Source organism: Cervus canadensis, chromosome 4 (assembly GCF_019320065.1).
Source record: "Cervus canadensis isolate Bull #8, Minnesota chromosome 4, ASM1932006v1, whole genome shotgun sequence".
Taxonomy (NCBI): domain Eukaryota; kingdom Metazoa; phylum Chordata; class Mammalia; order Artiodactyla; family Cervidae; genus Cervus; species Cervus canadensis.
In genome coordinates this window covers 82,921,537-82,935,956 of record NC_057389.1, presented here as the reverse complement: position 1 = coordinate 82,935,956, position 14,420 = coordinate 82,921,537, and the positions used below count along the sequence as shown (strand labels likewise).

The 14,420-nt window shown below is 38.3% G+C and overlaps 1 protein-coding gene across 1 annotated transcript; it reads right to left on the bottom strand.

Annotated features, from left to right (window-relative positions):
• Positions 1-341: 341 nt before the first annotated feature.
• On the bottom strand, positions 342-13,963 carry MINAR2 (membrane integral NOTCH2 associated receptor 2). The gene is made up of 3 exons (XM_043465967.1): positions 13,796-13,963; positions 4,093-4,320; positions 342-568 (listed from the first exon to the last, which is right to left on the bottom strand). Exons 1-3 carry the CDS (start codon positions 13,958-13,960, stop codon positions 389-391), a joined length of 573 nt encoding a protein of 190 aa, XP_043321902.1. The 5' UTR covers positions 13,961-13,963; the 3' UTR covers positions 342-388.
• Between the last annotated feature and the right edge of the window lie 457 nt (positions 13,964-14,420).

The window sequence follows — 14,420 nt, the reverse complement described above, 5'->3', positions numbered from 1 at the left end:
GGGGGTGGTAATAGTGTTTTCAAAATACGGTGAATATAGTGTAAACCTTAAGACAAAGCTGCTGACGATTGTTGGTGCTGTTTCATTCTCTATTAAAATGTTTAATTTTGGTGTCTTAATACACACTTAATACTTTTCAGAGGTTATGATCCCCAGAATTCCTGCTGCCCAAAGGCCTAGGCTCAGGATGGGGATTCTTATAAAGGTTTCACAGAATAAAGTAGAGAAAGTCAGCATTATCTCGAACGAAGTTTGCATTCTCCAAGACAATTACGTTTAACTAAACCACCAATAATACATTTACACTCCATGAACATGTTTTTCTGCAACTGTTTATTTAGAAAGATTTTAAAGAAATTTGAAGTGACTGTGTCTGGGGGTAGTTTCTTTAGATGAAAAAAGTGCTAACAGTCACTATGGAAACCAAGATGCAGGCAACAAGGAACAGAGTCAGACCTATCCGACGATATTTGGAATGCTTCTCTTGTTCTTCTTCCTTCTTCAGTAAGGTATCAAAACCGGGTGTGTACATTTCCCCCAACCAAAACCGTAGGTCGTTAGGATTTTCCTAAAAGAAAATTACACGGAGGATAGGATCAGTTAATGTTGCAGACTAGTTGAGATTGCAGAATAAGAGAGTATAGGTATTTTACATCCATATTCACATGGCCTTGAGTGAGGTTTAAGCGTCAGAGCTCTAATAACAGAAGCTAGGCTTCTCTGAATAGCTGGAACACACAGCTACAGCCTCCTGGCTGACCAGGAATCCTCAGCTTCAACCTGTTGGTCTGCATGACAATTCAGTTTACCGAATAAATTGCTCACACTCTAGGGTCACAAACACAAGAGTGTTTCTGCCATGTTTTTGCCAATTTAGTGTCTCTTACAATTTATAAACAGTGTGTGTCAATCAGGTTAGTGAGTTGAAATAAAATTAAAATTCCTTGCCTCAGATGACCTTGGGGGTTTGATTTTGTTGGCATAGTAGGAATGAAGATGTTTGCTGAATTTTTCAGTAAATCCAGAAGCTGAGTTCCATGGAAGGAGGAGTAAGACTAAGAATCCAAAGTCTTCTCCATGCTTCTCAAAATTCTGGTCTTCTGTATAGAGGGCTACAGCATGTTAGCATGCAGAAACTCTGGCACTGTTGCCCTTCTGGATAAAGGACCCAATATATCCTTTCCCATCCTTATTTATCCCCGTTTCTGATTCTTTCACAGGCCTTGTCTCCCTTTCAACACTACGGAATTGTCTTCAACTCAAATTTATCTCCTATGTCCCAAAATCATCCGCAAGCTCTACTGTCCATACATCTAAAACACACACACACACACACACACACAATTCCCTGCTGTCTCCTGCTATGTGTGTGAGTGTGTGTGTGTGTACTCAGTCATATCTGAATCTTTACAACCCCACGACTGTAGCCCAACAGGCTATTCTGTGCACGGAATTTTCCAGGCAAGAATATTAGAGCTGGTAGTCATTCCCTCCTCCAGGGGCTCTTCCCACCCCAGGGATCTGACCCAACCCTGTCTCTGTTGTCTCCTACATTGGCAGGTGGATCGTTTACCACTAGTACCACCTGGGAAGCCCTTATTTCAGTGCTAAAGATTCAGTGTCTATGCCTGGCTTCTAGTAGACAAACAAATAATTTATGGTGAATGCTGAATCTCTATTTTCACAAATCCATTTCAGGATTTATTGTTTCTCATTTGGATTATTGCAATGGCTTGTAGCTGGGCTGCCCACCCTCTCTCAGCTTCTCTAGTCTCACTGACTTCAAGTTAGCCAGTTTCCATGGCCAGGTAATGAATTAGCTTATTACCCTTGTAATAACTAGCTGGGTGGATTCTGGTGATTACAGTATAGCTCTTCCATTGCTATTATTTTCAAAGTCCAGTCTTAGGAAAGCTATTAAAATAAAATTTGGATGATTTGTGCAGAAGGATAGATGATTTAAAAATCCTTGCCTGACTTTACTCTTATTTTCATTTTGTCTGTGTCCTAATCAGAGGCCTGCACTTTGCTTGCCAGGGTAATGCCTCATTCTTCAGTAACTTCCATAATGGAGACTATCCACTTCCACATTCTGCTTATAGCTTGCATTGGTAACTAAATATGGGGTTCTTTTCTCCTCTTTTATTCATAAACTTAGTAATTCAGAAAAATGGGAGTGACCAAAAGCGCATGGAGCTTTCATGGCCTGTAAAGTAGTTGAAAAGGCTTCAGAAATTAAGCTGGGCTTTCCATGTGCTAGTTAGGAGATGGGGTAGGGATGGTGATGAAGTAAGTTGAATTGATGAGGTGTAAGAAGAGATACTAATACAAACCAAAGTCGTGACTTCATGAGGTCTGCACCCCGGTCTCCAACCTGAGGGGCCTCTGCTCTGAGATGAGTGTGCAAGCTGGGATGAGGGCCAGCCTGGTTTTAGTAAAGCAATATATGCATCATATTCACACTCAGTCTTCCTAAACATGTCATGGTACTGCTGACAAAAAATTACCCCTCAGTGCCAGTAATGTTCAGTTTCTTTAGCCTTACATTTGAACTTTGAGTCTGTTTGTTCGCCTGATTTTCATCATTATTCTATTACTTTAGCTGTAGCTCTAGCAAAAATGGACTACCTATTGCTCTGACAAACTCTCTTACTCTTATATTTGTGCCTTTATTCTTGTTACTTCTGACAGAATAGAGCCTCTCCTCTCATGCAAACAACCCATGTCATCTGGAATTTTACATATCCTTCAAGTCCAGCCTAAATTAACTTTTCCACAAAGGCTTCTTATAATTCAATGTGACTTTGTCCTCTTTTGAATCTGCACAGCACTTTCTACTAATCATACAGTCACTGTCTTCCTCTCGCTTGTCACTTCCTCTGTCTTGTCCTAGAGTTACTGCTTGGTGTTAATACTTCACTCAGATGAACTTTTGGAGGGCAAGAATATTCACCTTTATAGCACCCTTGTCATTCATGTAAACAACAAAGACCAGAGGCTCTAGCACCTAGTCAGGAAATGTTTGTGAACTACATTAATACATCTTTCCTAGTTGTAGGTTATTTCCTAGAAGTCTTGATCTTTGGATTCCTGATAAAAAAACACAAGATTACTGTTGCTAGGGGGAAGCATCTGTTATGGAAACATCTCTGGAGAAGAGGCTACATTAAGGATGAGATACACTAAATTCACTGGGAGATAAAGAAACTTCAAGGATTCTGGACAATATTTAAAGGAGTGCACATTTGAGATTTTTTAAAGTATAAGACTTTAAGGGGATGTAATACTGTCCCCTTCAGAAGGAAAGCCTGTAGGTGACTAGGATATGAGGCTTAGGACAAACATACACTGTTACACTTGAAAAATGTCAGGGCTTTCTGGCCCTAGGACAGGCAAGGTTGGGTAGGAATCCAGTCCACTTGGAAAACAGAGGGTCACCTTCCCTGCTTTTCAGGGATTCCTAGACGTTCTGCTTGAAGGGTGACACCAGGGGAAAGAAAAGGAAAAACTTGAGTTGGGTTTAAGCTGGGTGAATGAGTTCATTGCATACTTTTCCTGTGTTGAAATGCCTTTGTTTTATTTTGTTACTGAGACACAGGAAAATGTCCAAAATGTAAATCTGCAATCTTAAATCACTGAGTAGGCTTGAAATAAAATGATCTTTGATGAGAACTGCCTTGCACAATGCCTAAGACACAGCAATTAATCAATATATTTGAAAAACTGTAGAAAAAGGAACGCAGCTATTCACAAACATAAATGATGTCAAAACTAGGGAAAAACACTTAATCTTGCAAATTGACTCTCACAACCTGATACCTTCCAGGTAAGCCCTTCTTCTTGTCACATCATTTCTTTCTCTCTACACTGTAGTGATGTCGGTAATTGCTGAAATTATAAAACACAAAACACATAAATAAACACAAATACTGACTAGGAGAGAGAAGGTAAAGCCAGAGGCCACAATGACCTCAAATCTGGAGATTTTTGTGCTCAGTGAAGAGTGCCTCTCACCTTAATACCCATTTCTTTTAGGATTATGTAACTGATCTCCCTCATCAATTAAAGGAGTTGGTTCTTTGCCTTGAGTACCTTCAGATGCCCAGAGAGGTTGGTATGCAGGGAACGCTTGTCATATTCCTCAACGGTCCATGAAGGATTCTTTTTTCTTTCTTCCATAGCTTCCTCAAAACTTACATCACCATATAGTGGGTTATTCTTCAGAACTGATGATAAGGATGGTGGGGGCCTCTCTACAGTGATGGTGCCCTTCGCACTGGATCCCCTCAGGCGTTGAACAGTGATATTCTTCTTTTCTCTCTGTCAGGAGGCACAGTAACAAAGTTTCTCTTACCAAGAGGTCACTGATGATAGGGAAGGAAAATGTGAAATAACTATACCAGAAAGTTTAATGATTCTGCCTGGACCCAACGGATTAGGACAATGAATGAAGGAAGAATTCTAGGATCTAGTTTGACTTAGGATTCTATCACTGAGTTCTTTCTTTGCATGTGATTGTGTTCAGATTCAGTAATCATTCATTAAAATGCTATTTTACAATGACAGAGAAAGAACAGCGTTCCTTAATTCAAACAGTGGAATTCTAAAGAAAGTCATTTTCCCCCAGTTCACTTGCACTGAGATTTAATGACATGTTAACTCTTTTCACTTGTGCATTCTATGACTGAAAAAAATAATATTTAACATTGCTGTATTAATCCAGCAAAGTCAAGATTAAAAGGCATTTTATAGCTATGCTTTGGCTTTCATGGGAACTCCCTTGGGACTCCAATTTTGGAAAGCTTGGAGAACTAAACTAACTTAGCATTGCACTCTTATACGTGACTATAGTAAGTAAGTAAGCGTTAGTCGCTCAGTTGTGCCCGACTCTGCAACCCCATGGACTGCAGCTCACCAGGCTCCTCTGTCCATGAGATTTACCAGGCAATGATACTAGAATGGGTTGCCGTTTCCTTCTCCAGGGGATCTCCCCAACCCAGGGATCGAACCCAGGTCTCCTGCACTGCAGGCAGATTCTTTACGGACTGAGCTACAAGGGAAGCCCATATGTCGCTTTAGACCAGCTGGCTACTGGATGGCTCTAATTCTGAGTTTCAGATCTTTAAAAACTTTTAAAAAATTAAACCATGATATACATGTAGAAATGTACATATGTTATAAATGTAGAGTTCAATAAATTTTCACATATCAAATAAACCCAAGATACTACCAAAAAACAAACCATACCAGCATATCCCACACTGCCTTCTAATTACTCTTGGTTCCCCTCCCCAAGGATAACCAGTATCTCCAGAATCCCCATCACAGGTCAGTCTGTACTCATTTATATAAATGGATTATACAAAAATAATGTGGTTTTTCTGTGTCTGGTATGACCTTCATATTTTTACTTTGCCTTTTTTTTCTTATGACCACAAAGCTATTATGAAGATAGAAAAATTTCAGATTAAAATTTATTCATTGACCAAATAAACTGGAGAAGAAACATAAAGCATATAGAGTAATGTCTTATTTATCATAGGGCATCAAGGGAAAGGAATTCCACATAAGTTAATTTTCAGAAAATTTAGGTTTGACTCTTAAAAACTAGTGACACATTTCATTATCTTACAGCAATTTTTCAATAAATGTTTTTCACATATTTCAGCCTTCCTAAACAGAGAAGTTTAAGTAGCAATTAATGTTTTTCTGAGTTATATTTATAATCATCAATGCACTGATTCCCTCATATCTATTGGGGAATATAGGTCACATTAAATACATATTTATATAAGCAAAGTTGTAAACTAATATATGTAGCTTCCTTCTGAAATGGCTGGTAGGCCCCACAAAATCATCTAGATAAAGTCATTCATATTCTCTTTGGCCTTAGGTTTCCCTAATTTTCTTAATCCAGACTTTTTTTAGATAGGTAGAGATCAACTTTGAGGTCTTATCTGACTTTATTAGATTGCTGGTCTGTTCAAAATCAATTTATATTCTATAATACTGAAGTTTGCAATGAAATAATAAATCATCTTGACTTAGCATTCATCTTTAAGATGGATGAACTCATGAAAAATGTTTCTGGAACTGAGAAAAAACAATTTGATATAAAATTTAGATAGTTTCAGATTGGCATAATTCTGACTCAAGTTTTTTGCTTCAAGGCTAGATATCTATGATCATCTTTGAAGAGAAATAATCCTTCTGACATTGAAAAATTGGCTTTGTCTGTTTTCTTGCCTGCTGGACTATTCCTTGAGTTTCCTAAATAAGAAAGCTCTATAAATCAGAAAAATAGTTTTAGGGGTTAAGAAAAAAACACAATACCCTCCGTTACAATGTATAAAAACCTTGAGAAAGGAATATACAAAAGATATAAAAAATAATCAGAGCTATTTTTAAAAGAACATTCAAGGTCTTAATTCTAAACAGTATTCTTGACTTGTTTGAAGTTTAGAATTTAGTGCCATTTATTTTTTCACTGTATGACAATTTCATGTCTGAAGGACATGTGAAGGAAAAATTAATAGAATAATTTTATTAAGAATTTTATGGAAGAAACAGAATATACTAATTGTGGTTGAGGTTCTTCTATATTTTGATAAACTAAAAAAAATCTCTTCAGAAAGAAAACCAAAGCATGTCTTTGATTTTAATTTTTCACTCTACATTCTACATGGACTACATTTATCAAAAGGAAGCACAATATTAATTTCATTATTTTAACTATATGGGCTCTAAAATAACTTAAAAAAAAACTGTTTAAGGAAATAAGCTTCAAAGCTTACCTAGGCTTTTCTGTATTAACCATTACTTTGTCCACATATCCTTTATACACTTTAATCAATATTTATCCCACTTATATATAAGTAAACTATCATTTAATAAAAAGAATGAAATAGAAGACTTTCAGACAAACAAACACTTAGAGTATACAATTAATAGGCCAGTAAAGAAGGAACTTCTAAAAAATATACTGCAGGAAGAAGAAACCTGATATTAGGATGAAAGGTTAAGATGCAAGAAGAAATGCTAGGAAAAACAAAGAAAAAGAACAAAAGGAAAAAAAGCTGATGAATGTATACAGAAATCTAAGCAAGCACTGATTTTATGGTAAAATAGAAATAATAATCACTAATTTGTGAGTTTTAAGATAAGAGAAACCTAAAACTAAACAGTAAAATCTTTAACAGATAGACTTGATTGAGAAAGTTCCTTTCTTCTTTTTGGCCACACAGCATGTGGGATCCTCATCCCTTAACTTGGGGTTAAATCCATAGCTCCTGCAGTGGAAGTATAGACCCTCGGGCCACTTGAGAAGTCCTTAATTATGAAATTTTAAGAAATAATTTCTCTTAGAGGATAGAGATACTACTTAAAAAAAGAGAAAGAATGTGTAGATTCTAAATCAGTACAGCAGAAGAAAAAAGACGACAGAAAGTTAATCTAAAAGATAAGAAACTGAAACAAAGAATACAGAGGATAAAATCTTAGGAAACAGAAAAAAAAACTGAAACAATCATGTTAAACATAAATAGATGAAACCCTCTATTTAAATAACAGGGACATCATATGAGATTTTTAAAATACTTAAAATACAAGAACTCAGAAAAAAATGAGAGTTGCAAGTACATAAAAATATATAGTAGGCAAATATAAACAAAGAGCTGATGGTGTGACTGGTTAAATACTCACCAATTTCGTTTTCCCTTTCTGAGCACAAGACGTGACTGCCTTCCTCAGGCTGTTTGACGTTAAACTGGGCCCACTCTCTCTAGTAGTTGACGTGGGGTCAGAAGTAACAGAGATCATTTCCAGGCTGAGCCCCTGAATTCTCCAACAAGATTTTTGGCTCACCTGTCCTCACTTCCCATTTTCTACTGTGTCACTGTAAGCAAGGATTCTGAGGTGGCAGAGCTATGTAAGATGAAAGAACTTCAAGCCCTAGGATACTGCTTGGAAAAGAGCTGCCCAACCACCCCCACCCCCAACCTATCTGTCCTTTCTCAGACTTTCCATGCACAAGTATGTTTTTCTTCTTTTTAGTTACTGATATTTTGTCATCATAGTGTGGCCTAGCCTACATTCCCCTTAGTACAGAAAGTGATAGCTTGAAATTCTACAACTGTTGGCATTGGCTTAGCAGTTAAGAGGTGGAGAGGGATGAGAGGAGTATCAGAAGCTGGATGAATGGCTGCTAATATCATACAGCGAGAAATGTTTGGTGTGTTATTTGTGGTCATTTGGAATCTAATCCCCTGTAGCTCTATGAGGGATAAGTAATACATGTACAAGGATCACAGCATTGCTATATTATAAGAAAGAGATGAAATGATAGAAAGAACTGAATCGTTTGCAAGAAAAAAAAACTATGGAAATTTGATGCCTTCTATTGTTAAAAATCTGACTGTTTATAGATTCCAAACACTAATTGAGCTCCCCCTCCCCCCAAAAAAAAGAATGAAAAGAAAAGAAAAAAAGCCCATTTAAGTTTCCTAGTAGAATGAAGTGACTCAGGATAAAGGTCATGTTAGGGTGTGGTTTCATAACTATTACTCCAGACTGTCTCCAGGCATTTGTCATTGAGTCAAAAGACAGAGAAATGGAGGCAGAAAAGCAAGCCCTTAAAGCCTATTCGAGAGTGATGCCTTCAAAGAACTTAAGGTATATTTACCGACATATAGAAGTGACCACAACAAAATAGAAATGATTACATTAATAAATAGCTCAAACTAAGTTTTATAAGAAATGTTTCACCAGAGAAACCACAAGCCTAGACCAAAAAGTTTTTAAAAGATTGTTAAAAATTAGACTAAATCAACAAAACAACAGTAATCCTATGCCTCCAAACTGGATGTATTTATTATTAATGGACTAATAGGAGTGAATTTTGAAGCCTCTACAGCCTTGAGGGGGGCCCGCTTTGATATGGCAAAAGACTTTGATATACAAGGGAATGCTTCCTAGTGCGTTGGACCAGGAACTCTAGAGAACAATGCCCCAGGAGATCTTCTAAAGAGGAGAGTCCTGGCCTAATCCATCTTCCCCACCATCAAGGAAGGAGGGCCACACAAACTATTCCCAGTAGGATCTCAGAATTACTATGGAGCAGTCTCTGCGTTCTTTCATTTTTCCCATTCAGGAAGGAAGAATTACTGCAGTGATTGCATTTCTAGTGCAGCAGATTATAGGACCGTATGGATGGGGCACTGGCTAAACGTAGTGACTGCCTCTGATGAGGGATGAATGTTGGTCAGAGTAAATCTAAGAATATAGTCACCATTAAATACTAAAGACAGGAGAGATCAATAAATATTAAAAGAAAAATAACCCAGATATATGATGGAATGAATCAATGATATTGAAAGCTATTTCTTTTTGAAAAGGTTCAGTTCAGTTCAGTCGCTCAGTCGTGTCTGACTCTTTGCGACCCCATGGACTGTAGCATACTATGTTCACAAATTGGGAAAATCAAGATCCTAAAGATGTCCATTTTCCCCAATGTGGTTTATACTTACAATGTAATTCCTATCATAATCATAATCCAAACAGGGTATTTTGTTTGTATTTTACATGTGAACCCACAGACAACTTTTCCTAGAAAGTAGCTCCCCACTGGTCATGATAATTCTGTTTTCCAAATTATAAGTCTTACCTTTATGAAACACAGATTTGATCATGTGATTCTCTTGCTTAAAATTTTTCATCAACCCCTCCGAACTTTCAGGATAAAATCTGAAATCTCAGACAACTCCCATCGAGCCTTCCCAGGCTGACCCAGATCTCTCTTGAACCTCTTCTGCTTTCCCCTCCAAGTCACCAGGGCTCTGGAGTCCCACATGTGCTCCTGTGAGACACAGTGTACTTTAATGAGGTTTCAGTGCCAGAGGCATGTGGGTCTCATTGAGGAGCAGTGATGGGACAAAGGGGGTGATGCTTTTGGCAGCATTATCATCCAGGGGGAACTGCTGACCCCACTGGAGATTTTGTAAACTACATAAATTTAGCAAAACTTGATAAAATCATGTCCTCATAACTGCAAGTAAAATCCTGAGCAACTCAATGATGCTCCTTAATCTACTTTCTAGACAATAATTTATGTACCTCAAAAGTCCTACAACATTTGCCCAAATATAAGCTTATACAGGCTGCTCTTATTGAAATAGGATATGGAGTACTTGAAATAGAGACAGTCCTGGAGAAGGCATGACATATGTGTTCACAGACAGATTGTGAAATATAGTTATGATGCACAAAAACAAACAAAGCTGAGGGAGAAAGAAGAGATATTATAATTTAAAGGGAAAAGAGAGCTATAAGACTGAAAAAAGAAACTGTGGAAAGGTGATAAGGAAATACACCCAGGAAATGACCTTGTCTAGAAACCAAGGGAAGAGCAACCTCCTTACCCTTGATCTTCTCCTCTAGTTCATAGGTATAGTACAGCAATCCCCTGGGTTCTCAAACAGACGTCATAAAAGTCAGGAAAAGATATAACAAATAGATTAGTCTGGAAAGACTCTGAAGTCTAACTGCTAATCAGAAGAAAAATCCCACTACAATATCTGAAAAAATATGTTTTATCATTTATACCAAAAGAAAAGGAATTTTTTTTAACCTTCCTCTATAAAGGGATTGGCAGAAATATTTGGAATGTAATTCCAAATGCCTTCATCAGATACATGCCCCCAATTATTTCAACAACCAGAAATATTAGATTTTGGCAAAAGTTTGTTCATTGCATTGAGAAGAAATTTATCAGGAAGGCTTCTTCATTTCTCTAGTGAAAGAATTAAAGAAAAAGTATAAATCTAGTTAAATCAAGAAGTACCTGCTTGTACTCTTTACCTGCAGACACAGGTGACCTGTTTATGCGTGTTCACAAAGGGAATGTACAGTGTCCTGAGATGCTGGCGTGCCTGGGGACATCCTTGCTTACTTTCCTATATGCATGGTATTGCTTCTGCTCATGTAAAATGGCTTAGAAAATTGCCTCTGAAGGTGGAATGTGAATTTCAAAAAAGCATAAAACATAAATCATGAATATAAATACACTACTTTTTTTTCTTCTTCTTGCTGCACTGCGCAGCATGTGAGATCTTAGTTCCCTAACTTGGCTCCTGCAGTGGAAGCAAAGTCTTAACCACTGGACTGCCAGGGAAGTCCCTAGAAGGTTCTTGTTTCAACTGTTCGGTTACTGCCAGTGTTGAAGGCAATGTTTGTAGGTTAAGTCCTTTGACATTTCTTGAGGTAGGCTTAATTCTAAATACTATGTACCTGGGGCGGGGGATGGACAGATTGTGAGCCAAAAAGGTAAGCTAACACAACTCTGAAATTTGTGTGGATTTCATGGAAGTATATAATCTAACTGCTTGATTTGGCCACAGAGTTTGAAGAAGTACTGACTACACTCTCTAACACGCGCACACACACCCCCCTCCATCCACGGTATATATCAAAGAATGCAAGTGGTATTATCTGCTATTCCAAATTCTAATGATGGGCTAATTTAAACACATTTGGGGATACTATTAATAGCAAATGATGATGATAATACCCATTTCTTATTCTCTTAAAGAAAACTCTGTCAGTTGTTTTTACCTTATTTGCTCTCACTTTTAAGGAACTATGTAAAATGAATACTACACTAATTTTGCAAGTGGAAATACTAAAGCATGGGCTGAATAAGCGCCACAATCGATGGCTCTCAAACTGGTTTATTGTGGATTTGAGACAAGAAACCAAGTTTCAAATCTCTTTGTTCAATGTTCTTCAATTGACTTAATGTCTCCCCACAGAGTGAGACATTAAGCCAACAAAGTGAGGGTTTTAAACTAAGAACCGCTTAACAGCTGCCTGCCACCTCCCGTGCCCCTAACACCTCAGTCCTCCTGGTATATTCAGTGCCCTTATTCCAGGCATCACCACAGCTGCTTACAACTTTCATACATTCCTTTCTTTTAGATTTGCTTTTTTACCAATGAATATTACCACTCTTGGATTTTTAAGATCCAACCAAGGAGAGAAGCATTATTTATTGACATATTGCAATCTACAGTAGCAAATATAATTGTTTTTACTCACTTGAGTCACACTTACCTGACTAACTAAATTTGTAATTGATTTATTTCTTCCCTTCAAGTATTATTTAGTAGTGTATTGGCCTTTATTCAGTTATTAGACGTTTCTTTTTAGGGTAAAGTTATAACTAAATCAAGTTTATTTATAGTTTACGATTACCAATGACACATTCAAAGACATATGAAACAGATTTTTACTTCCTTGGTTTGCCCTGTAAAACTATTTCTATACGTCAGGGCCTGTTGGGAAACAATGCTCTTTAAAATTCGCATCTCATTCAGGTTTAGGAACAATATTCAATGGAGCTTTAAACTGTGAAGTTCCACATGAAGGAAACAGGTCAACTCCAGTACTAAACAAAAGATGTTAGATTGGTGTGTTCCAACCTCAAAGGAATTTATTGGATATGTTTTCTTAGACTAAACTTCATAGCACAGGAGGGCCAAGGTATTCTAAGCTGACTTTTGAATTATTTTAGTTCATGATGTAAACAGTAAGAATGACAAAGGAGGAATTTCATCGCATTTAACTAAGCAAAACACACAAAAAGCAGCCATTAAAAAGGTGTGGAGGATGGGTTTTGAAAATTACAAAAGGGAAGGATGTAAAATTTTAAAAAAATCAGTTGTCATAATAGGCTGCCTTACAATGGAAATGAATTAAAACCCTCATAGGTGGAGGAAACACTTACATAACCATCCAAGTGTACTTGATTCTGAATGATCTCACGATAAAGGTCCCGAGAAGCCCACAAACACACCACAAAGGAGTCACTTTACACCAGGACTCATGAGTAGCAACTGTTTCTTAAAAGAAAACAAATTTCTGTTCAGGGAATTTGAACCACTCCAAAGGATTTAATGATTTGCAGGGGTTTGTAGGTCAGTCCCATCTGTTCTGAAATGAAACGCTTCTTCCTGTTTCTAAATTGACTAACCCTTAACCCCGTCAGCCCTCATGTCTTAAAACAAAGATTATTCCTATTTCATGAGCTGTGCAACACTCAGGGCCTTTATGTTTCTTTCAGCACATGGAACTCATCAGTTGTATCCTTCTCTTGTGGTTAGCAAAAAGAAGGAAGATGCAGAAGAAGAGAGCAAGAAATGAAGTCTGGGTTTGAAGGTTGCTTGTTAAGTCTTGTCTACATGGACACCCGCCGAAACAAAGAGCCTCTACAATAGCAGCCAGCACCTTACTCAGGTACAGAGTTCCCTCTATTTTCTTTCTTTCCATTGTTTCACTGTTTGAGTTTCTTCCCCATGAGATGAAAGGGAGCCAGTCTAAATGAGGTGGAAGCAAAATTTAGTTGTCTTAGAGGCCATGTATGAGCCCACGGTGTAAGCTTCGGATGCTTTATGCCTAGACTACACCAGAAGACAGAGGTGGGGTTCCACCCAGAGCCTTATCTGCAAATGCAGTAATTGATCTGAAAACATCTGAAGGGAGGGCTAGGCAAAAATCTAAAAAGAAGACAGTATGAGAAGCTGGGGCATGAAGGAAAACGAATGGTTGAGATAGTTCACGGAGTTAATCAAGTGACCAGAGAAAGTCTCCTTCCCTTGACGAAGAGAGAAAGCCCCTTTCTATGGCAAGAGTGAGCAGCTACCCCGTACTGTTGCCTGTAACCTTTTCGCACAGATGATGAAGTGGCAGATGCCGAGAAGACAGCAAGCCCCTATCCACATATACGCGTGCTCCCAGACCTTACCTGTGAGTACACGAGGTTTTGCCAGTGCTGTGCAGCAGGGTAATTCCCTCCCGGAAACCTCACCAGGCTGGCCTGGAGAAGGGCTGAGTTCCTCATTAAAGACTTCACATCGAGCTGCAGGAACTTGTCAGGATGGTTGTTATTTGGCAGAACAGAGAGATCCATGCCTCCCCGCATCTACAGTGGAAAACAGAGGTGAGCAAGGCTGCTGCTCTCAGAATGGTCCATTATTAATGAGCCTGAGGGTGCCCGATGGGCGTGTGAAACCACGGCTGTGGGCTGTGCTCAGAAACCACTCTCGAAATGGCATATCAACACAGGCGACAATGTAGCACCCTGACTTACCCTTCACACCTCACACACACACACTCTCTCTCTCTATCCCCTCGGATACTTGAATGGAACAGCTGTGCCCATACTTATTCAATTGTAAAGGATGAATGAAGATGTCTCTTCATACACAAATAACAGCTTAAGAGTAAGTACTCTTTGGATCAAGGCTACCGGAATTTCAGGGTTCCAGTCCATAATATGGAGCATATGCGACAGTCACCTGTAGAGAGACATTAACTGATACTTCTCTTTGAACACTGCCGAGCTGACCCAGCTGGCTTGGCCTTGTCTC